We start from the raw sequence: 25,095 nt of genomic DNA, 5'->3' as shown, positions 1-25,095 counted from the left end.
TTGGTTGTATGTAAAAATATTTATATATAAAATGTTTATTCCATAATACGAAATGTATTATTTGCTGTTTGATTAATCTTTATTATTATCTATATGACATTTTTGATAATTATTTACTCATAAGCAATATCAGAAAAAAATGCATTTAATTGTTAATTACAAGAAAAATATTTCTCCTTAGTTGACATTTAAATGTATTTATTCAGTTATAATGTTTTAATTAGGAAAATCATTTTATAAAACTGTATTGAATCAAATAGAAAATTTGCAGGAGATATATTTTCTGTTATGACTTGACAATTTGAATGAAAGAAAAATTACTTCTGTCATTTAATAGAATCTAATTCGATTATTTTTTTAATGAATTTATATTAGTTTATTTTTAAAACTTTTATAGTACGAGCATCTTAATTAGATTACAACTAATAAATATCAGCAATAAGTTTAAATGTTTGCTTGCCTTAATCTCGTAAAAGAATACATGAATGTGAATTTGTATCAAATGAGTATATAAAATCCAAAACACGTATTCAAATACATATTAAATTGTTTTTATCAATTGAATATTTAATTTTAAAACTGTATTCAAAATATTGATATCAAATAATAAAGTGATAATGATAATTTATATTAAACTCATCCTAACTTTTTATACTTAAATATACCTATGAATAAATTCCAAACTTAATATATAGGGAGCGTAAAACATAAATAACTTCGTACCTTATAAATAAAATCTTAAATATTATCATAAATTTCTTATTGCTTTCATTACGTAAAAACTAAACCTGACTGTGTTAAAATTTGTTGGGAAAGTAATATTCTATCCATTGTTATTCTCAGTATTATTCTCTGAAGTATTGTAGATTACTATAATTTTTATGAAGTTCTAAAAGAGTAAAAATAAATATTTATTTTGCATTTAAAACTTTCAAAATATCGAAAAAACATTAAAGGATCGGTTTACTTTGGATGTTTATCTTATAATTTTATTCATGAGGGTAAGTTTGTGATTATGTTTAATTGATACTATTCATTTTTTTACCCAATATTAGAAATGTTAGTGTATAAATTATTTATATTGTAAATATTTAACTGCTATAAATTTATTACAAACAGAAAACGAACCAAATTATTTATTTTACATTTGACAGTTTTTAAATTAATCGAAAGTATGATTTGCGGATAGAGCTAATAGTAGTATTGAATTTACGTTTAATTTTTATTTATAATTTATCATATTCGTCTAATTACGACCGGATCTTATTATTCAGGCGATTATAAAATTTAAGTTTTCAAAATTTTCAAATTAATTTCACTGGTAATATGCAAAATTCTTTCATAATTATTAAAGAATGAAAAGATTACTTTGATTATTTTTATATAGCATTTTATTTATTTATGCTAAATCTCTTTTTAAAAAATAAATACAGCAATTGCACAGTGCAGCGATTTCTTAAATGATCGTTGTTTTTATGGCGAACAAGAACGGAAATTGTTTTAACACGTAGAGAAATTTCTTCAATTGCCTTTTCCACAATCAATAGAATCTGAATTGTAATCACTTTCTATTCGTGTAAAATAATAAAGTATTTAACCTATTAACATACATTAAACCTTAAATCAAATAGCCAATTACTTTCAAATTGAGGAAACGTTTTCAAACTTTAACTATCAGCGACCACAAGAAACATTTTAATTGGAACAATTTATTTTCGTACATCTTCAAATCTAAAAATATTAAATTTGTTCCCTCTTCTATTACTTTCTTAACCAATTACTTCCTTTACTCTCACTCAAACTTAATATATATATATTTTTTTTAAAGATTTAAAGATGTTCGAAAATAAATTGTTTTAATTGAATGTTTCTTGTGGTCGCTGATGATGATAAGTTAAATCTTCTTTGAAAGCAAGCGGCACTCTGATTTAAGGTTTGATGTATGTTAATGGGTATATCACGAGAGGTTTTTTTCCGTGAGTTCAAGATAAAAAATTCAAATTTCTCTTAAGTAAACGCATATTTTTATTTGATTCATTTATTTATTGCCAAGAGTTTTCTCTAGAATTATTGCTGCTTTAAAATAAAAGTAATATCTCTACTTAATGGTAAATATTTTGTATTATAATAAAGGAAAAAAAACTGGTTCTCACATTTTGGGGGAGGAAAAAATGCTATCAACCGCATTAATCTACTACGACAGTGCTTGAAATGTAATGGTGTCAGACACTTCAAAAATTATAGCAGATAAACTTTCCCTATAGCTTTTACTGTCAACTCAAGAAGATTCACTGTAGAGCTACCTGTATAACCTGTCAGATTAAAATCAATTGTTTGAGAATTAAAGCTTCAGCATTTCTACTCTTTAAACGGATAAATATCTGTTGTTTTCTCGATATTTTAACATCGTAATAACTGTTTAAATTTGTTTCTTCATTGACCTTTTAAAGCTTTTATCCGTAAGACTGTGTTCTTACAGATAAAAGTAAAAGAACCAAGAAAAAGTATGGATAGAGCATATGTGTTTCAGTATTTTCAATGTCTTTAAAATAGATTATCGTAAACATATGATAAAATTTCTTTTAAACATTTCATTTCGAAAATATTCCAGATTAATTATTCCTACTACTACTTAGATTCGAACCCAAGCTTTATGACTTTTTTAAAACTTATTTTAAGTTTATTATTAAAAATAATACACTAAATTATTCTGATAAACAGCATTCGTTCAATTAATTTATACAAATAATAGGCCTACCTACTTTTAAAATTATCGAGTCTATAGGAGATTTAAAATACTTTTACGCTTTTTTGGGGGATTTCTATTTTACCTGTAAGGCTGAGTAAGACGACATCACAAAAAATCAAAATTTGAAAATACGAACATTACAAACTAATTAAAAAAATTGAATAACCTATTAAATGAGATTAACTTCGAAGATCAATATAAAATTAATAGTGAAGAGAATAAAATAGTTACAATTTAAATACTTATAAGAATTTAGCAAGGTATTAAATCCTTATTAATAAGATCCATTTCGCTTAAAGAAAATAACTTTGAAATACAATTTTATGCAACGAAATTGTTATAATTTCATTTTTGCTCTTTCTAGTGTAATTTTTTCCCACAAAATTTGCTACCGGAATATGCAATCCATCCAAAAGCAATCGAAAATGAAAAACTCTTGAATATTAAAAAAAAAAATAATAACAACTGGAGTGAATAAAATACGTTATCGATTTATTTTTCACCTCTTTCTTTCTCTCTCTTCTACTTGGTAAAGTTTTTAAAATTACATTTCTTAAGCAAAAGCAGTGATTAAATAAACTATTACATTTTTCATGCTATCTCAATTGATTCAATTGTATACGATCTGTTGTGTGTAAATTTTAGAATTGAAAAGAAAAATTTACATTGAATAAGTGTAAATACAATATTTTCAGATTAAAATTTTATTAACTGTTGATAAATTCGTTTAATTAAATATATTAAACAAAAGAAATTAAGCAGGCAATTACTAATCTCGAGAATTTACTTATATATATATATATATATAGGATTGTTTATTTTAAATTGCATAAAATAAAATTTAAATTATTTATCAAAAAAATGTTTTCATTAATTTGTTTCCTAGGAAACTCTAAAATAAATGTAAAATGTTTCTTAGCTTTTTATAAAAGAAATAGCTTATAATGCAATTTTCGAGTAATATATCATAGATAATTTTTAATAAGATATGTTTAAAGTTATTTTAAATCATAGGACTTAATCTTATTAAGATATAAAGTAAATGATTTAGAAAATTTTTTTTCGGTCTAGCTTATAAAGATTTTCAAATCTGATAAATAAAAGCCAGATTTACGAATCATCCCTTCGTGAACAACATCCGTCAAATAAATATTAATCACAGGCTGTCATCTGCTCTCCATAAACTGTAATATATTTAAGACAAAATGCTCAAACTTAAGCCAAATAAATATTTTTTTTTTTTAATATCTTTTTCGGTTTATTATTTCTACTACAGATAAAAGCTTTTTTCCCTTTAATTATAACGAAACAAAAAATAAATTACGAATTTCTCTTAAATATTGCAAGACATACTTAAAAATGTTTCAATGCATACTAGGAATGAAAGTACTAAACGTCGATTTTAATAACTCATCTTCTAATTATGATTGAAAAACTAAAAATAAATATATGACATATTCTAAACTATTTTCAAGTATTTAAAATGTTTTTGCCGATATTAAGAAGTAATTTAAAAAAATAATAAAGGATTATTTAATGTCAGATACACAATCCTAAATACTGATAATCCGATCAAAATCGGATTATGAGAATTTTTTTTTAACTTGTTAACATTACAATGTACCAGATTTAATATGAGTTTTTATGTTTTAAAAGATATTACAACTCTAAGAAAATAAATCATTGTGAAGACTAAAACGTTTTACGATTCGGAAAACTTCAAAGTTCTCAATTAGCAAGTTGATTTACAAAATTTCTCATCAATTCTGTCGGATCTATTCGATAATGACTACAAATATAATACAGATTTTGTTCTTAACTTTTTGTTAAGTATTAATTCAATTAATGTTTTTTAATTAATTCGATTTACAATGTTTTTACCTTGGATTAAATCTGTGCATAGTTTAAAACTTTTTTTTTTTTAACTAGAAAGAAGTAAAATCACAATGGAATAAAATTTCAATATCGGGGTTCCAGACAATGGGAGATTTCTCGGAACAATGAAGTTAGATTCGTGTTTCTTTCTTTTTAACACTTTAAAATCGATTCCGGTTTTCTGAAACGATTATAAACTTTAGGATGAATAAAACTTTTAAAATTCTTATAATTATAAATATTGATTTTAAATAAAAACTTCTTTTATGATAAAAAAAAATTTTTAAAGAAACTTAAATAATCGGCGAAATTTTGCTTTCTTGAATGATTAATGGAGGAACTAGATTAAAATTCACGTTGAATTCGATATTTAAAAGTCATTATTTTCAGATTTCCAATTTATAGATCACGGATAAAGATGAGAAAATTTCTAATGCAAATAAACTTTCATAAACTATTATTTTTTAAACTAATGCAAAGACCGCTTTTAAAGCAAGATCTATTTTTAAAACATTTAAGCTGATAAATATTTATTTAAACAATCATTCTCCAGAACTAATCCCAGATTTACTTCATTAACCAAGGAAATTCGAGTAGTACAAAGGGCACGAAACGGTGCTTCACTGTTCCGAGAAGCGTCGAAAGCTTTATGGAGAAAAGCGGGCGACAAAGAACAGAAAGAATTTCAGTTTAACACTTGGAAAACAAGTTGGAAAAATTAAGTGGGTCGAGCGAGACTCGGCAGAAACAAAAGCAAAGAGGAAATACAGAAATGCAAAAAGCAGGAAGTCACCTACTGTCGAGACTGCCGGCGAAGCAGCAGAGTCCCTTCTGCCGTCGTCCGCCATATTGACGGGAGAATAGCCTTAGGTGTCGCTGCTGCTTGCCGACGACGTTCTCCCTCCCTCCCTCCGTCCGTCCAACAGTCTGCCTATTCACATAATGAAGATAGAAAATCAAGTCGCTTCCGTTTCTTTATCTATGCATTATCATTTTCTCCAAAACTTATTTTTTTTTAAACAATTTGTGCGTTTTTCTGGTAATGAAAACTCGCTACCTAAATTCTTTATATTCGATTAATTTCCATTGATTGAAGCTAAGTAATCGATGATAACGTTCTATTTCTAAAAATTAAAAATGTAATTATAACTCCATAACTCGAATCCAACGCACCGTTTCGATTTATTCTATATTTTTCTATGCTGCGATGTTTGTGTTTAATGACGACGCTTGTTTTCATTGAAACTTCCTTTCCATCCATCTAATCGTGCTAATTTATAAGTAAATAAAACAGTCGTACGTCTCCTTATTTATATATTAAATTGTTCTATAATAGGCATTCGTAAAAGATAAAATAGTTAAGCAGTGACTATTTGTAAACGTGGCAAATTTTCATTTTTCGATAGTTTTTGCCGAAAATTTTGCGTGTAGTTAGATAAACAGCGAACGATTGCATAACTAGAAATGATGTGCAAAGAATGGCTGATGGGGAAATTATAATTGGATCGAGTCTATTTGTTAAACAGTGGGTTTTCGCAGATAGAAGGTTGCTTCCTTCGTTAGAAAGCGAAGTTTATCTGCAAAGACAAAAGGCGATCGTTTTGTTAATATTAATGGTGGAGAGGGAACAAAAAATTTATTTTAAAATGTCTTGAACAGTTGAATTATCGATTTATTTAGCAATAATGAAAAAACTGATTCATCGAATATATAATATATATGTTCTTATAATCATGAAGCGGTTAAATTGTTTAAAGATAATTTGTAAAGAAAACTGTTTATTTTAAACTAATAATTGAAAAATTATAAAGTTATTAATACTGACTATATTAAGTCTTTAAAAAATAAAAATTAGTAAAAGAAAATTAGTACTTAATAGTAGCTTAAAAAAATTAAGTTAAAAATGTATTAGTACAACTCTAAAATAAAATTTATGTAATTATAATGGGAAAAAATTCGCGATAACTATTATAAATACGGTCTAAGAATGTTCATAATTAAAATAATTAAGTATAACTCTTAAATATTTTGATTAATTACCACACTACTGATTATTAAAAAAAATTCGAGGTTTAATGATAAAAAAAATCTATGCACGCAATAAAAAAAGTATAAAAAGATCTGATACTAAGAAGTTGTTTTTACTTTCTTTGTTTTGTTTTCTTAATGATTCTGGTTGATGTAAATAAGATTATAGAAAGATTGAATAAAGAAAATTACATCCCTAACCACTTATCTCGTATTTTAAATTCAATAAATCTTAAATGTAATTACGTAAACTTTTAGTTATGTTATATAAAAATTAATTTTATTATTTCTAAAATAATAGTATTTAAAAGTATTAAAACGTGATATGAAGTAATAATAATCAAAAGATTCATTTTTCACGTATTAAGTAGCACTTAAATAAGCGTATTGTAATTACGATGATAAAGCTTCATTTAATCTTTACACACAAACATTTATCCAATCGTTAACTTAATTAACCTATTCTAAAATCATTTAATAATTATAACTTCCATAAGTATTTACAATATAAATATTATGTTAGATATTATGTTATTAAAAATATTTCTTAAAATTTATCAAATAAAATAAAAATGATTTTCCTTTTTTTTTATTTTCTCGTGGGTCCAATGAACTGTAATATATTAAAGACTTAATAATATTTTTATAGTAAACATTCTACATTTTCGCTGTAAATGATGATAGCGTAGTGAACTTAATACTTTCAAATACAGTAACATAATTGTCGATATTCGTTAAAGCGTAACTAATAGTTTCATTACCAAAGGATTGTCAGTCTTTACATAATAAATAATCATAGTTCATATTAATGATCCGAAAAACTGCTTTTTAGAAGCGATTAAAGCATTACATTTCCACAGCAATGGACCGTCATTGGATCACTTTAGCACTATGATAAATATGAAAAAGTATAGACGTTCAATTTAAAATGTATTTAAATTATTAAGATCCTCCATATTTTTAATACAATATATATATATATATATATAAAATTCTCAAGCTACTTATAAATCAAGCTAGCCAAGTTATTTATTAAGAAAACCTTTCTAAATGAAGGAAGATTTCCTTAATAAACAGTGAGTTTGATTTATATATAAATGTGATACAAACTTTTGTTTATTTAAAGATAAAGAATTTTACACAAAAATAATTTCTATTATGAGACCACGTTTGAGCTATAATAAATGTGGTGTGTGTGTGTGTGTGGTGTGTGTGTGTGTGTGTGTGGTGTTTTTTTTTTTTTTTTTTTTAATGTTTTAAACGCACTTATGAAATCCATAAACGTTATTTTAACATAAAGATTACAATTTTTATACAGTAAAATACATTTTTTAATAATTCAATAATTTGCCTTATGTTGTTTAAAGGCGAGTACTGGGTTAGCAAAGTCCGATGGCCCCTGACTCGTTGTCGCCAGGGCGTGTCGAATAGTCAAATCGTTTTCGATCGTCCGACATTTATACCAACCAAATGAAGACTTTTCAGTGCCTAACGCATCGTGTCCATCATTATTGACCTTTATTATTAAACATAAATTCAATAAAGTTACGTTGATGTTCCTTTTATGTTTAATTACCGAATCAAAATAACAGTTGAAGTATTCGTGAAAGATCGATTTAATCTTATTAGCTTTTCTCAAATTAAAATTCACTCATGTGAGTATTGGACAATTTCTTATATTTAAAAAAAAAAAAAAATGTTTAAGACTTAAAATGAATAAGCTATTATGAAACATTTACAAATTACTTTTGAGCATTTTGCGTTAAAGCAAGCTTTTAGGATCTTTTCAAGGACATTTTTCAAGGCTTTCTGCTTAAAAAATAAAAAAGAGCTTGTAGAAAATACATGTCAAGCCAGAAGAATAAATGCCAAATTGATCTTTCTTGTTACATTTGCGTAATAATTTTTAAACTTATCTGCTTTACAAATTTATAAATTAACAGAATACAACTATTTAATAAAGAAGAATTTACAAAGAAAAAGTAATTATACAGAATTACTTGTCAATTATTTTTAATCAAATATAATTGAACCCTTTAAAGACGAAAAATAATTTTTTTTTTTTATTCGAAAGTAAAATACTATACTAAATTTTCTAAAATAATTTTGAATAAAGAAATTACATCGTTTGCGAATATTTATTCGATTATGAAAACTTATCGTTTAAATAAAGCAAGTACGATTGTATTATTTCTCTACCTAGAAATTCGTTCTAACATTTAATTAATAATTTAATTACATATTTAAAATTAACTATAACCCAAATTACGTGTATACTTACTTACATGCAACTTAACTATAAAAATTAATTTTTTTTTTCTAAAATTGCTTTTCTAAATGATTCGTAATTCGCATCTCACTCGAAATAAAAGTTTCCTTACTTATTAAATGAAAAGTTCTCTTAATTTCTCCAAAAATATCATTTCATAAATTGTCTTACCTGTTAAGTTTCTACTGTAAAAAGTAGATTTCGTACAGCGAACTCATTGCAATGTTAAAAATAGGCCTATATTACCGAAATTGGCTTTAAAAATTTTACATAAAGCATCTACCGGAAAATATTGCCGTGTAATTATTGTAAAAAGTAATTTACAAATATCTTTGGAAATCACGCAAATCTGACATTTATCGAAGTATTTTTATTTTTTAAAATATCTTCGTCATCATTTTGAATATTTATCATGGAATAAATACAGATAAGGATGGATGTATCTGGATGACAATGATTTTTGAATTTCGTTCTTTTCCTATTTGTATGCTTAAATAAATTTTTTAGCTTTCAAACTTAATATATTTCTTCAACGTAATTGAACTAAAATACGAGATAATAATTCTATTAAAGCTTATAAAATCGCATAATTTTTAGAAATAGAAAATAACGTATATCCTTTCCAGGGCTATCCTAAATTATATTCAGGATAGCCCTGGGAATAATATAATGAAACAGTAATAAAGCTGTCAAGTTTTGTTAGATAAGTAAAAATTAATCAAGTACATAAAGACAATTATGTTTATTAAATTAATTTCAGGATGATTCTGAAAGACATGACGCGACGATTGTTCTTTGATATGTGACATTATAATTATTAGGCTACTTTCTTCCAAAGATTTTACTTGGAGAGCAATTTTAGGTATTATTTTATATTTTATTTTTTGGATTAGAGAATAATTTTATAATTTGATGACAAACTTGCACATGTACTACAGTATGTAATAAGTACAGTATATTAAACACTTTTACAATTGGAACAAATTCTATTTAGCAAATGACTCTAAATCAAATTAGTTTACTTTTTTCACTTGGAATTAAATAAATTATAGGCCCTATACAAGTCTAATATTTTTCATAAATAATAGCAGTTATATGTATGGTATGGCAAATTAAGATCGATAAAAAAAATTTTAAAAACAACTTTGAAACTTGATTCATATGCTTAATAGATTTGATTTAGAATTAGTTTCACTTGTAATGGCATATAATATACTTATTATATACCGTTGTATATGTTGAAGTAAGTTATATGCAGTATACTTGTTCAATAAGTACATTTATAAATTAATGTCATCAAATTATAAAACTATTCCCTAATCCAAAAAATAAAATAATAACAGAGAAGTTACTCTCTAAGTAAAAATCTTTGGAAGAAAGTAACCTAATAATATAATGTCACGACATATTAAGAAACAATTAATCTCTGCGTCATATCTTTCATAATCATTCTGAAATTCATTTAATAAACATAACTGTTCCTTACGTGCTTGATTAAATTTTTAATTATCTAACAAAACTTGACAGCTTTGTTACTGTTTCATTATATCGATTTTCAAAAGCAAATAAATTAATTTTTTTTTCAAACCAGATAACAAAATAGAAAGTGACTGAAAAAATAACCACTCAAGACAACTTGCGAATTAAATTGATTTGTACACGCTTCTGATACATTCAATTTTTATTACTGATTTACAGAAAATATTCCTTAAATCGGACACGAAGACGCAATTACGAGTCATTCTGTGAGAAATTATTTCTAAATATATCTGAAATATATATTTGAGATGACAAATATATCACAAATGCTAACCATTTTTTTTCATTTTCCATTTCGATTGGTAAACATTCAAAGCTTAATGTTCATTAGTATGCATGAATTATTAATATGAGACGAGCCTAACAATACTTTTTGATATGTTTATTATTAGATTAAATATAAAGAAAATTTCACAAGACTATCGATTCTAAAATCCTCACGTAAATGTGTTAAAATGACAATTCTTTCTCTTTCTAATATTTTTTTTAAAAACGTTTATAATATGATTAAACAATAAATTTTTGAAATTAATAATAAATTATCTAATACAATTTTCGTCGTAATTTAAATGTTAAGTTTTTCTTAATTCCTTCCATAAATTCTAAAATATATTTTCATAAAGTTAAAATATTTAATTAAATAACAGTTTATAACTTAAAAATAAGTTAAAAAGAAATGCATGCTTATGATAAATCAGTAAAATAACATAATGGAATCAACTAATGTTTTCGAACACACCGTCACAAATCTTAAGAGGATAATTATCTGTAAGGATCGATCATGAAAATATTTAAAACTAATTTTAGTTATTAAGTCAATAAAATGTAATGAAAGCAATATATAAACGGCGTGTATTGTTGATATATTATAATATATTGCATTAGAAATCTTACCGAATAAAAATTTATAAATTTTTGACAGATCTGTAATTTTCACTATAAAATATAAGCATGCACTTATGTAGAGAAACCGTAGTATTGATTTCTGGGCATCGACATTTCAGCAGTTTTGGAAGTGAAATTTTGGAGCATTGACATTTTGAAATACAACCATACTCACTGAAACCAAGCAGAATCGGTTGTCTGGAGATTTCAGAATCTATACATTCGACAAACAATTATGATCACAGTTAAATTATATACATAATATGTATATACGTATACAACATACATAAAATTGATTGATTGCTTTTAGATTACTAATTGTCTTTGGTCAGTTAAAGAATTATTAAAGCACCTACGATTGAGATGAAAAATATCTCGACTTCCACTCATAAAAAGGCAAAAATATGTAACTTTTTAAGTACATTACAAATAATATGAAAATTAGTAAAATTAATCAATATCTTAAAAATTAATAATTTGTATAAAACACCAAAATAGAAAATCCGTAGAAAATCGCAGAATTTAAATATCAGTTATGAATAATTATGCACGTGGACGAATTTAGCGTCAAAATGAAAGGAAATAATACTTTAACGCTGCAAAAATTATTTCGCTACTATACAAAATAGCGAACTTAAGGAAAACTTTCTAGACAAACGACAACTTTTTTAATGATTGGAAATCAAACTGAAGTACTGTACATACAAGAAGCCAACCATTCGTTGTCAGATGGGACCTGTTGAATCAATTTCGTGTTTATACCAAACAAATGCTCTCTTTTATCTCTAGCTTAGCTTAAAAATGTGGTTCGTCATCTTGCCCTATCTTCCCATTACATATTCTTCAAAAAAGAAAAATTGAAACATCTCCGTAATAAGTCAAAAAATGGTATTTATATTATTTATTTATTAGCCAATTATATTCTATAATTTTTAAACCATTGACACAATTATTTACTAAAATGCATTTATCTTAAAATTTATCTATGCTTCAACTTTACAACTAAAAACATCGTTAATTATCGAAAGGACCGTGTGAAAAATTTAATATTCTAGTACTACATCAAAGTGTTCTATCATTTACCACGATTACGTCGTAATCGCTCTCACAATGTTATGAAAAATCGTTATGATGTTCTTAATCTTAATAACAAACAATTCATAAAAATCATTTTAAAACGTATTATTTATGATAAAAATAAAATAATAAAGACATTTATTTAAGTGAAAAATTTATTATTCAATATTATAAATACATTTATCTTGGGCTTTAATAACTTAAGGATATTGTAGATTATAACAATTAAATTCAACTATCGAACAATAATTTGATTATATATTTGTTGAAAATAACATAGTGAGATATCAAATAATATTTTAAAATTGATATTAAGTTTACATTAGACTATAAGATAAATAAACTCTCAATATTAAAATTTAGCATACTTAAATCTAAAAATGAGTCTTAATTGACACCTCTAAATATAAATAGATTTAGATTTTGCACTAAAACATCACAAAAAGATAAATAGCTAATAAATTCCGCAAACAATTTAAAATCTTATTGTCCTTATTGCTACTTTTCATTGAAAGAGAATACATACATATTAGTTTTCAATGTATATACTATGTCATAATAATTATATCTATTTACTAAATTCATAAAATATTACATTAATTGTTTCTACGTATAATGGATTATTATTAAAATTGTTTAATAAATTTATATTTTAGCATTTCTATTATATCAACTGAATCGTTTCATTTAATTTCGGCATTTTTAATCGAATTCCATCTTCGTCCGAGGCGGTTAATGCACGATTTTACGAGATAAACTGATCGAGGTTTTACTATCAAACGATTTTCTTGTGTACCTACAGGCATGAAACGCATATAAACAGACAAAAGGAACTGGATCTGTTAAGAAATAGCTGCAAACAACAATGTCGGCACTACAAAAAAGAGAGAAAAGAGAAAGTAAAACAAGCAATTTAACAGTTGCTAAGACTAGCCATAAAATAAAATCTTTACAAGTGAAACTTCCATTGTTAAAGAAAATATCTCAAAGACTTTATTATTTTATTAGCTCATCAATACATTTAAAGTCTGTTAAATCTTTAATTAAATTTTGCGTTAATGAGTTTAATGAATAGAGCAATTTCGATTTAATTTAAAAATTAGGATTATTTTATAATCTTATTATCATCGATAAAATATTTGTTCAAATATTTTATTTCTATGATTACTTAAAGCAAATGAAATTTAATCATAAGAATATGAGAGGAGAGTAATTTCTATAATTTCTGTTAATTTTTGTAAAGCTGCAATTAAAATCTACTTACGAAATTACATTTAATAGCCTACATAGAGCAAAGTTCTTAAAAATTAAGAAATTAGACAACCAGAACTGTATTATTACAGGAAATACTGTATATTTCTTAATAGTATTTCGTGGTGGTACTCTTTAACGCACTGCCTACCAATCTCTTAAGACAGATGGGAAACCTGTGGCCTTGATGTAACGTGAAAAGATAAAATAGAATAAGTTTTAATGATTCTGATTTGAATTGTGAATTATGAAAATATGTTTATTTAATTATTTTTTAATAACAAATCTATTTAAATAAAACGTGTATTTTTTGAACATTTATACTGAACGTATACACTTATGCTACTGCTACTTGCAATACATGTAACCTTATGAGATTCCTCTTAAATGTGGCATTCTGATTAAAAAGGCTTCCCCCATTCCCGATCTAGACCAGGGCTTCTCAACCTTTCTCGTGTATCGACCCTTTCAAGAAAATTTTTTCCATCGATCCCCCTTAAACAAATATATACTTTATTTTTTTAATGCATTCTTTTATATTTGTATAATTTTGAAAATGAATTTATATTTTATAGTAAAAATAGTTTCAAGATTAAAATTTTTAAACGATTATAATTACTAAATAATTAAACAACATTAAAATAATTATATATGCATATACAATATGTATATAATTTGCTCATCGACCCCTTTCAAACTTTCATTGACCCCGTTGAGAAACCCTCACCTACACCATCTAAATTTTTCCCTCGCCGACTCTTAATCAAAAAATATGAGAATTTTAATTTTTATGAATGAATAATAAATAAAATCTACTAAAATAGCACTAATAAATAAAACAATAAAAATGATTTTTATTTACTTATTAATGCTTTTTTGGTTTATTAAAAACCACACGCTATTACATATCCATTTTAATCATTAGCATTAATTAACAAATTAGTATTTCTATACTATATCCAGTATATTTTTAATTCATGAGTCGATCCCTATTCGATCTCGACGTATATCGACCCCTATTTCAAGTCGTTCGACACAGGGGGTCAATACCAACTCCCCTTGAATCCTTATTCTAACAGTAAACAGAACTAAGTTAATAGAACTTTCTTCTTCATACATACAATATATACAGTATTTTCTATTTCTTACAATACGTAAAAAAATTAACAGATATTTTTCTGTAAACAAAAAGTACGATAGTGATGACAATATGAATATTTAAACTTATTTAATAGGACATGTATTTAGAGCCATGTAAATTTTTTAAATATTTATGTTAAAATATCTATTTTATTTTACATATTTTAAACATTAAAATCATAGTTGATAAGTGCATGCCAAATAAATAAAACTTCTAAATGTGACGGCGCATTATGCTTTTTGAAATAATCATTTTTCTTTAACCTATCCGTTTTATTCTAATTTTAAACAAAATTATTTAAAATCCAGTTCGTAAGAAATTATTTCATTTTTCATTTATTAATATTTCAGCATAAAGTAGACCTCTGCTATTAATTTTTGGCTATTGAGTGTATGCAACAAACAATATTTGCATATTCACAGTATTATACAAGTATTTGGTTATATTGTTTATTTTATGAGATATAACGGAATTAAATTTATTTATATCCATTTATCTTTTAATTATAAATTGCGATTATATTAGAGATTTTGGAAATTATGCATCTTAATGCATAATTTCCAATGATGCCTAACAATATTAGTAAGTGGATGTGGATAAGATCAACATTTGTTTCATTATACAGTGTAAGATACTCGTATCTTAGATCAGCGATACTTAAACTGTGATCCGCAGACAGATTATTACTGAGACACAAGATCCACTTAAAATTGTATTACGTTAATAAAACTATTTAAAAACATTTAAAAAATTATTTTAAAAACATATTATATTATAACTTTCGTTTTAATTACTATTAAAACAGTGCCAAGAATAAATGCAATCGAAATTGGCCCGAGAAATTACTTGAAAACGGCTCATAAACGCTTTTTTTTTCCTTCTTCTTTCTTTCTTCTCTAAATGAATAGAACGATGTTTTGTTATTGTATTCCTCTTACTAATTCGGTCTGAAAATTAAAATTAAAAAAATGCATTTGAGCTCTGTTCTCCCCGTTTTATAATTATTTTTATTTAATTTCACAAAAATACTGGTCCGCTAGGGATTGGAATAAAAAAAAAAAAAGAAACACTGGTCCGCGAATACAAAGTTTAAGAAGCAATGCCTTAGATCAGTGGTGGCCAACTTTTGTGCACATAAGATCTACTTTTTATCGTAAAAATGTGTCGCGATCGACTTTTTGTCATAGGCATAGTCTAAGTGGGGAGGGAAAAGTGTGAAATACATACATGTTTATACACTGTTTCAGTACGAAGAGCACTCACTGCTTATGAGTCGAGTCATAACTGCATGCATATAGTTGCGTTCGGTTACAAATATAATACATTAAGTCAAGACATCGCTAGCGATCGATCAAAATTGGTTTGGCGATCGACCGGTCGATCGCGATCGACTTGTTGGCCACCCTGCCTTAGATCATTTTTCTGGAAAAATATTTTTAAAAATATCCTTCTTGAAATAATCCAATTTTCTAAATATAGATTTTATAAATTCCATTTTAAAAAATCAGATTTTTAAAAGTCCTACAAAAATTCATAAAAAGAAACGAATCAACTTTTAATTTCATCATAAGGCTAAACTCTAATCAAAACAGTTATACATATACTATAATAATTATTATTATGACAACAGAACAATATCGAAAATAAAATTTTTATAAAATATAGAGTTAAAATTTATCATCAATTAAAAATATAATTACGTGTTTTTTACATCTAATTATTAAAATTAATTCAGAATTCTTCATGAGAAATTTTAAAAAATCATTTGTAAAAATTTATGCTAAATCATGCATAAATTATTATAAATTTCTTTTTGATATTAATAAATTATTAATTAATAATTTATCAAGAATAAATTTGCTCAACGTATTAGATTAGAGAGAATAAAAATTCTGTAACATCGACCCCGATTATCACACATAATTATTGATTTTTAAATTAAATTATTAGTAGTAAAGTCATATTAAAATGTTTAAATTATAAAAGAATATAAATATAGTATTTTGATATTAAAATAACCATATTTTCATATCAAATCAATCAGTCAAATTATTAATCTGATGGCGAATTTCTGATTCATGTAATTAATATTTTAATTAATGGGTATACCCATTAAATGTGTATACCCTTATGAAAACGATAAAGTAGAGAAACAGAAACTGACTGACCTATTTAGAACACTTGAAACAACGCGATCACAATAAAAATACAAGTGGCACGCACACCTTATTTCCGGTATTTGGGGCTAACCTGTATCCAATATATTAACCATGTTATGTGTATTATATTGAATCTATTGACTCTTACGAGATACATCCAGATGTAAAATTCATCAATGAAATATCAGATTTGCATACCTTCATATATAAAATCTATAGCAATTTCTTAAGGAATAAGTTTCACTAGTTGAAAGAAATACACAGAATAACGACCTAAAAGTGTATTCTATGCAAAAATGCAATATATAGAGAAGATTAATTGGTATTTAAGTTAAGAGTATAAAATACAAACCAATATCCGATAGCTGTCTTCTATATCCATGGCAAGTTTTCAAGAACTACAAAAAGAACACGGTCATTGTCGAGGTCACGTTCCCACTCCAACGCTACTCGAACTACCCGATAAGTCACGTGATACTTGTCACGTGCACTCTAAACGACTAATTTAAACTCTCGTTAGAGTCGCTAAATATAATTACACAAAGACATTTTGCTTGTTTGATGTTATAATTGCGCTTAATTTTCGGATTTTGTTGTTATAAAAAGTTATTGGAATATTGATTTAGTAGAAAATTCGGTAAATAATAAAATTTTATATAGTTTCTATAAATTTATTATTTTTATAATAAATTTTGGGCTATAAAAAAGAATAATCTTTTAATCAGAAAGTTAATCATTCATATTATAAATTCTTAATATAATTTTTTAAGGATGTAAATAATACATTTATAAATTTAAAGCTGAAGCTTAAAATATAAATAAATGAAATAAACCATAACTTAAAAAGTTGCTGAAGTTGCTAAATTAATACATTTTAATTTTGCCAAGAAAAACTATTTTATATAATTTGTAATATGAATTCAAAACACTTTTGTGACTTAAATATAAAAAATATATTAAAAAGCAGACTGTTAACATATTTTCTAGGTCTTACTAAAGTTTAATTATAATCAAATACAGAACGTTTGTAGCATTTTAATAATTTCTATCTCAATCATATCAGATTGTGAGTGACTAAGCCTTTATTATGTGAAAAAATCCGACACTTTTCCTTTCATTTTCGTATTGGATCGTATCCAGAAAATGCTCCAAAAATTGATAACTAAAAATTTGTAGTAATTTCTCTCAAAAATATTTTAAACAATTTTTAAATTAATTTTATAAAGGATTTAATTGCATTTAAATTTTTAAAAGTTTTGAAGTTATTTTAACGTTAAAACTCGAAATGTTTAAAAATCTTTAAGCACCACGTGATTTCTGTCTGTCCCATTATGATGACGTCATGTCTGGTATGCTATTTGAAAAATATAATCAGCCTATTAAATGAGGATTAAAGAACATCTTCATGAAGTGAGATCAAAAATAAAAAGGTGATGAAAAACTCAATAGAACAATTTCTAATTATTCTATTTGATAAGTACTACTATAACTCCATTGTTGGTTTAATAAAAGCTCTTATAGCATTGGTATTTGTTTTAAAAGATATATTTTAAGTGCTAATCATATAGGAATTTCATATTTATACAATAATATTTATGCGATATTCAGAATTTTTGTGTTTATTCTTCGTTTATAAATGAAAATTTATTTAAAATAATAATAATAATAATTGAAACATTATTAAACATTGAACATTACCCTAAAATTCGCAATATAATTTAGCCAAATGAATACAGTTCCAATTAATTATATATTTTAATAATTGTCTATTAGAAGAAATTAAATGTTAAAGCATGTAAAATCTATAAATAATTTAAGTAAGCGATTAAATCGAAGAATATACTTTCAAGATTTGTTTTAATAATTAAATAATGCATTTTTCATCAAATATCAATAAATAATCTAGCTAACAATTGAAAATTATACTTAAATTTCATATTAAACTTTTATTGTATATTTATCATTACATAACGAGAATGCCAAATTATGTTAATCCTCGTTATCATCACATTACGATAATCCGTAATAACCGAACTGGGCTTAGACTCGTTGTGGCCGTAAGCTGTAACATGTAATAGGCTCTTTCTCTCCACCAAATTAATAGGCTAACGAGTAAGACATATTAAATGTGAGGCCCTAAGCCTGGGCCTTCTTAACAGCATTATAGGCCCTTGGGCAAAGCAGTACACTGAGTCCACCTGCACAGCCGGCGGGTGATCGGAAAATTAGGGTTAAATTCTGGTTTGTGTTTAAATTAGCGTGCACCCCGAGCAACTGTCCCTTCATCCTGCCCTAGAGTTAAGACGGCACTGCCCTAAACTATAAACTCACAATGGGAGGCCTCATGCTACAGCCTGCAGCATATTTAGTTTAATGCAAATCCGGCCCTGGTAATAACAAAAGATCTAAATGAGATTAAAATATGTCTCTAATTGTTATCTAGAATTATTCAACATAATTAATTGTAAATAAGTAAATGAATAGTTATTAAAGAATTAATTTTATTTTGTTTTAAATGAATAAAAGAAAATAAATTCTAAAAACTTTAAATTAAAATCCGAGTAAAAAGCTACTCTTTAAAATCCGACTTCGAGTGAGTTAAGAAGACAAAAAAAAAAAGAAAGAAAGAAAAGAAAGAACGAAAAGATGCTATACTTTCATAATTAAAACTAAAAAAAAATAAACTCTTTCGGGAATAATATGTGCACGTAGTGTGTTCAGCCGCCAGTTTAAGGCATACGAATGAATTTCTTGATTTTATTATTTAAAAATTTAAAATTAATGTTATGGAATGTCTGAGAAGTTGTTAATTACGAGCAAACTTTGTTGGATTACGTCTAAGATCGGAATGTCTGGTCAAAATGGTCGACATCTTTTGTTTATCAGACCGATAGTAAATGTAATTAATTTGATAGGTACGCGTATCTAGTCTCTTGGCTGGAGTAATTTATGCTTTCTTATGTTCCTCTCATCTCTCGCTCTCTCTCTCCAAGGAGAAAAAAGAAGAAAAGAAAATGGAAGGGAGAGGCAACAAGTAGTGAGATCGATTGGAATTTGTTCTATTCGCTGTAATGGTAAGTCTAACAAACTAAATATAGGAGTTCTAGATCTGGCGATATTTGTGAGTAGAGAACGAAATCTTTATCTTTCTCTATTTCCGATTTCTGGTGAAGATCGTAAAGGTTATCAGGAAAACCGAAGATGACATTACGCTCCTTCATCATTGTAACTTAATTGTACTATATATATATATATATTATATTATATCGCTAACTGTAAAGGGTCTAATAATTTTTTTAGTTTCAAAAATAATCTGAAAACAGTGCTGTTTCAATAATATTTCATTTATATCATGGTTACGTTTATATTTTCTAATTTATGATTCGCTGAGTCATATAAAGTATATAACGTTATTTTTTTAAGGTTTTATATTATTAAAAAAAATTATTTAAACTGAAATATTAATTTTTAAATTTAACTGTATTTTTTCAGTAAGTACAGTAGATTTTAACATCGAGAGGGGAATGAATGGTATATTGTAAGTTATATGCTATTGCAGCTGGCAAATAAGGAAAATAAATAAAATAGAAAAAAAGGTTTTCGTAAATGTTTCTCAAGATAAATAAATAAATACATTATAAATACGTGTAAATTTATAATAAAAAAAGTAGTTTAGAAATTTATTACTTAAATCTTTATAACGTTTCTTGTAATTGATTCAATATAATAAATTTCTCTATTTTTTTGTTCTTTCCGCCCTACGGGCACTAAAAGGAACTTTTAATCATATTCATAATGGATGATGCCAGGTCCACAATGGGGATGACCGGCAACGTTGAGACGTTAGCCTACCATTCTGGAGTACTCGGATAAGTAACCCCAAAAGTTTTTCGTGGGTGATCTGTCCCGGGTTTATAGGGCCCTGTTTCTCACCATTGCGGGTTTGCCGAATCTATGATAAATATGATTAAGACGGTCGGATGGCCAAGAGGTGACTCTCTGGGGACCAGGAATCGAATCCGGACGAGTCGAAAAAACTTCAGGAATGGTCCGTCTGGATATATCGGACTGTCCTTCACCGCCCGGCGGCCCCAGTGTGGTCCACACTAAACCCATAATAGGCTTATTGGAAAAAAAGGTCCTCAAGACAGAAAGAGTCAAAAAATAAAATAAATTTTCTTTTAAACTTTATTATTTGGTCAAAATGCTACTTATAAATACAGAAAAGTATATTCCCGACAAATAAAGATGAATGCTCTTATTTTATTCCTTACGAAGCTTAGATAAACTATAAAATTAGGAGAACTTCCTTAATATATTTCAAAACTCTTAAGTAAGAATTTCTGCAATCAGATTCAGGGCATCAGTCGATTGAACATTAAGTCCTTATAATGCAACTCGAAATCTGTTTTGTGAGGTGACTGGTTTTCATATAATAAATTGTCTCCTGTACAAATTAATTAAAGTTTACGTTTAATTCTCTAAATAAGCGTTTATGTTTAATTATAAATAAATAATTAAATCTGTCTCTTACGTACTTTATTGAAAGTTCTAAAGATTAAATACGAATATTTTTTCAGTCACACAATTGATAGCATAGGCTTTAAATTCTGCAGTAATCCACTTTTTTTTTTCTTGTCAATATCGTTCGAAATATATTCTTTAGCCTGTTTGGTATAATTTTAAGCACTTAAAGTTTAATTTTTTATTGGAACCGTTTTCGGAAAAGTTCGATAGTGTTAAAAATTTTGTTCAGATTGATTAAAAAAATAAATGAATAATAGATCAAATTTTTAAAACGTCAAGTAAGTTTAAAATTATGTTGTTAATAATACTTTTGGAGTAACATTATCTTTTTTCCTTTCTTTTTTTTTTGGCTGTTCGTCCGCTATTGATGACGAAATGAAAGTTCGATTAAATCAGATTATCCGATTATCTTTAATGTAACTTATTTCTTTCAGTTACTTTTTAAAACTTTTTTCTAGCGATAATATTCATTTATATGTATTTTTTAAACGTTTTATTGCTACAAATTTTACATATTAGAAATAGTTGGGTGCTACTTGCACCGATGTGAAAGACTATGTAAAGTTTAGTCTACAAAAAATTTTAAAGAAGAGTTTCTCTTCTTATTTTTTACGTGTCAGAAGGCAAAAAAGTATACTAACTTCTAACGGCGTTTCTTGTCATTCCAGATGTAAAGAGAAGCCAATCTGTTTAAGAGGAATCTATCATACAACTAGTGTCATATTACCTATTAGGCACGCGAAACAAATGCCAAGGCGCCACAGGCAGGGACACGGCCGTTGAGAGCTTGTGTGGGACTCGGGATAGAGCGGACCGCTTTTGCTTCTTAGCAGGCCCCTTTACTCATATTTTTATTTTTAAACAAATGAAATGCATAAAATGTTTATTATTATTATTATTATTATTATTAATAATAAAAGCAATCTTAAAAATTCTATTTTCTATTAGTAAAATTAAAATTAATTTTATAGAGATAGGACCTCTATAAAATTATGGAAAAAGTCTTTGCTCCAACCCTCACGATGGTCCGAAGTTGGAAAAAATAAAGCAATTTTATTGTTGCAATTGTATATTATAATCTATATATATAAAACTACTTGTCCTGACTGACTGACTGACTGACTGACTGACTGACTGATTCATCATCGCCCAGAGCAAACCGCTGAACCTAAAGAGGTGAAATTTGGTACACAGTTAGGGTACATCACGGAAACGCACACTAAGAAGCGATTTTTTGAAATTCCCTCGCGGGGGGGAGAGAACATTAAGTCTTAACCGGAAGAATGTCTTCTACTCTACTATTTTAGATGCGATTTTTTGTTTTTAACTGCGTTTTAGTAGGGTACGCCATGGGAATGCACATTAATTAACCCTGCGTAAAGCGCGGGGGGAGTTTTGCAGAATGGGGCGCGCGGGGTGCATCTGCACCCCTTGCGACTAAACTTGTTCCTGTAAAAATCAAAATTTTTTTCGCGGTTTTTTTGTTTTCGATGTTAGTGGGATTGTGTTTCTGATGTATTAATCAAAAATACTACTCAAAATATATCATTTTTGTTTACTATGGTGTTATGACGCCCCACACCATCGTTCCAATTACAGGCGATGGAGCTTGCCTCTTCAGAGCACTATCCTTTACTTTGTATGAAACTCAAGTGATGACCAAAGAAGTACGTGCAAAATTAATGGCTTACGTGATGAGTCACTGGGATGAATTTTCGATTATGTCACATGATAGTGATGGAAATAATTATAGCAGTTCTGACGAATACTTCGACGATATGTCGCGATTTCATACTTATGGAGGTTTATGTGAGTTAGTAGCAGCGGGACAAATATTTCTGTTAACTTTCGAAGTTTACTACAATGGCGAGCTGTATGAGAAATTTGGTGCAGAAGGAAATCCCGTGAAGCGACTGCGTTTTAGTTCTATGCAAGATCTGTCTCATGGACATTTTCATGTTTATTTGCCTTATGAGGTGTCAACATCTATTTTTAATTCAGTTAACTCTGATAGAATACCCAGCTCTGAGAAACGTACTATAAAACGTCGTGCTAGATTTACGAATGCAATTAGAAAAAAAATCATACAAGCTGCTACTAAATACCAACAAAAAAAATCCAGAAGTTCATAGGGCAGCATCAACTAAACACAAAAATAATAATCCGGAGGTTCACGGAGCAGCAGCAGCTAAATACCAACAAAAAAATCCAGAAGTTCACAGAGCAGTCGTTCGTAGACATAAGCATAATAATCAAGGAAAACGATCGGAAAGGCGATTGCTTCTATGGAAGATTAAAGCTTTTTCTATGATAAAATATGACCCGGAGATAGCTTATGAAACAGCTAAAATAGTATCCCTGGGCACTATGAGTCATAAATGTGTACACTGTAATGCCTTCAAGTTTAAAGAAGAGGCACCTGGTATGTGCTGTAGCGCAGGTAAAGTGCAGCTTCCGGCTTTTTGCCTCTCCCTGAGCCGCTCAATAGCTTGCTCATGGGCCTGCATCCTGAGCACATTTATTTTATGGACCACATTAGGAAATATAATGCTTGCTTCTAAATGACTTCTTTTGGAGCAAAACAATTTATAGAAGATGGATTTATGCCTACTTTTAAAGTGCAGGGCCAGGTGTATCACTTAATTGGTAGTCTGCAACCTTTGCCTCAACAAAACCCTCAATTCTTACAGATTTATTTTGTTGGAGATGATGATAGAGAGGCAAGTTTAAGATGCAGCATTTTCCCTTATGTGAAAAAGAGTCTGATAAAACAATTGCAGGTGATGTTGCACTACTATAACCCGTACATAAAAGATTTAAAAACTACTCTTGAAAAAGTATCTCACAACTGTAAAAACTTAGAAGTAATTCACGTTGATAGGAAACCAGCCAATGCTCATAGAGGACGTTTTAATGCACCAACAGCAAGCGAACAGCAAGCATGTTCCAGAGTAAGCTCAGCGAGTAGTCTGGTCATCTTAGCTCCGAAAGGATGTACCCCAAACGTGGTTTACAAAGAATTACTGGGGTAACTGAAACTCTGTTATTCTGTAAGTATTTATAAATTTAAAAAATTAACAAAGTAAAATCGTGGCTGACGTTATTTAACATTTAATAAAATGTAAAAATACAGAGCATACACAAAGATAAAACCTTTTCTTTTTTTATTAAATATTAAATAACGTCGGCCACGATTTTACTTTGTTAATTTTTTAAAAACATTATTGTGATAGTGGCGAAACACCAGAGGACATTTTACCATTTTTGCATGTTTGTTGCGGAGGCAGTAGCCTAAGAGGGAAGGTCGTCTCCATAATTTTCGTAATTTCCGATGGACTACTGATGGTGTGCAACGACGAAGGTTTTATCTTTGTGAATGCTCCGTATTTTTACATTTTATTATTTATTTAAATTTAGGGAGTTTCAGATAACGTCATTTATGTTTCGAAAAAAAATTAAAGTCAGATTTATCGTATCGCGAAATCCCATAATATTTGAAACTTGAATTTAGGTGCATTAGTAGTCCATAGTTTGAAACAAACAAAAATCAGTAATTTTACCAAATTAGTAACAACTAATGATTGAGAACCTTAAT

At 27.3% G+C, this 25,095-nt stretch overlaps 1 protein-coding gene across 1 annotated transcript in view; it reads right to left on the bottom strand.

Annotated features, from left to right (window-relative positions):
* The window catches only part of LOC136981629 (lysine-specific demethylase 2A-like), a 107,123-nt gene extending 89,666 nt beyond the window's left edge, over nt 1-17,457 (bottom strand). Inside the window, exon 1 of the mRNA XM_067277971.1 lies at nt 17,326-17,457. Coding sequence (XP_067134072.1) covers nt 17,326-17,355 — 30 coding nt within the window. The 5' untranslated portion in view covers nt 17,356-17,457. The remainder of the gene's footprint in view (nt 1-17,325) is intronic.
* Between the last annotated feature and the right edge of the window lie 7,638 nt (nt 17,458-25,095).

This window comes from Centruroides vittatus, unplaced genomic scaffold (genome assembly GCF_030686945.1).
Source record: "Centruroides vittatus isolate TY-2023 unplaced genomic scaffold, ASM3068694v2 contig_1168, whole genome shotgun sequence".
NCBI classification, from domain to species: domain Eukaryota; kingdom Metazoa; phylum Arthropoda; class Arachnida; order Scorpiones; family Buthidae; genus Centruroides; species Centruroides vittatus.
This window is presented reverse-complemented; position numbering and strand designations above follow the sequence as displayed.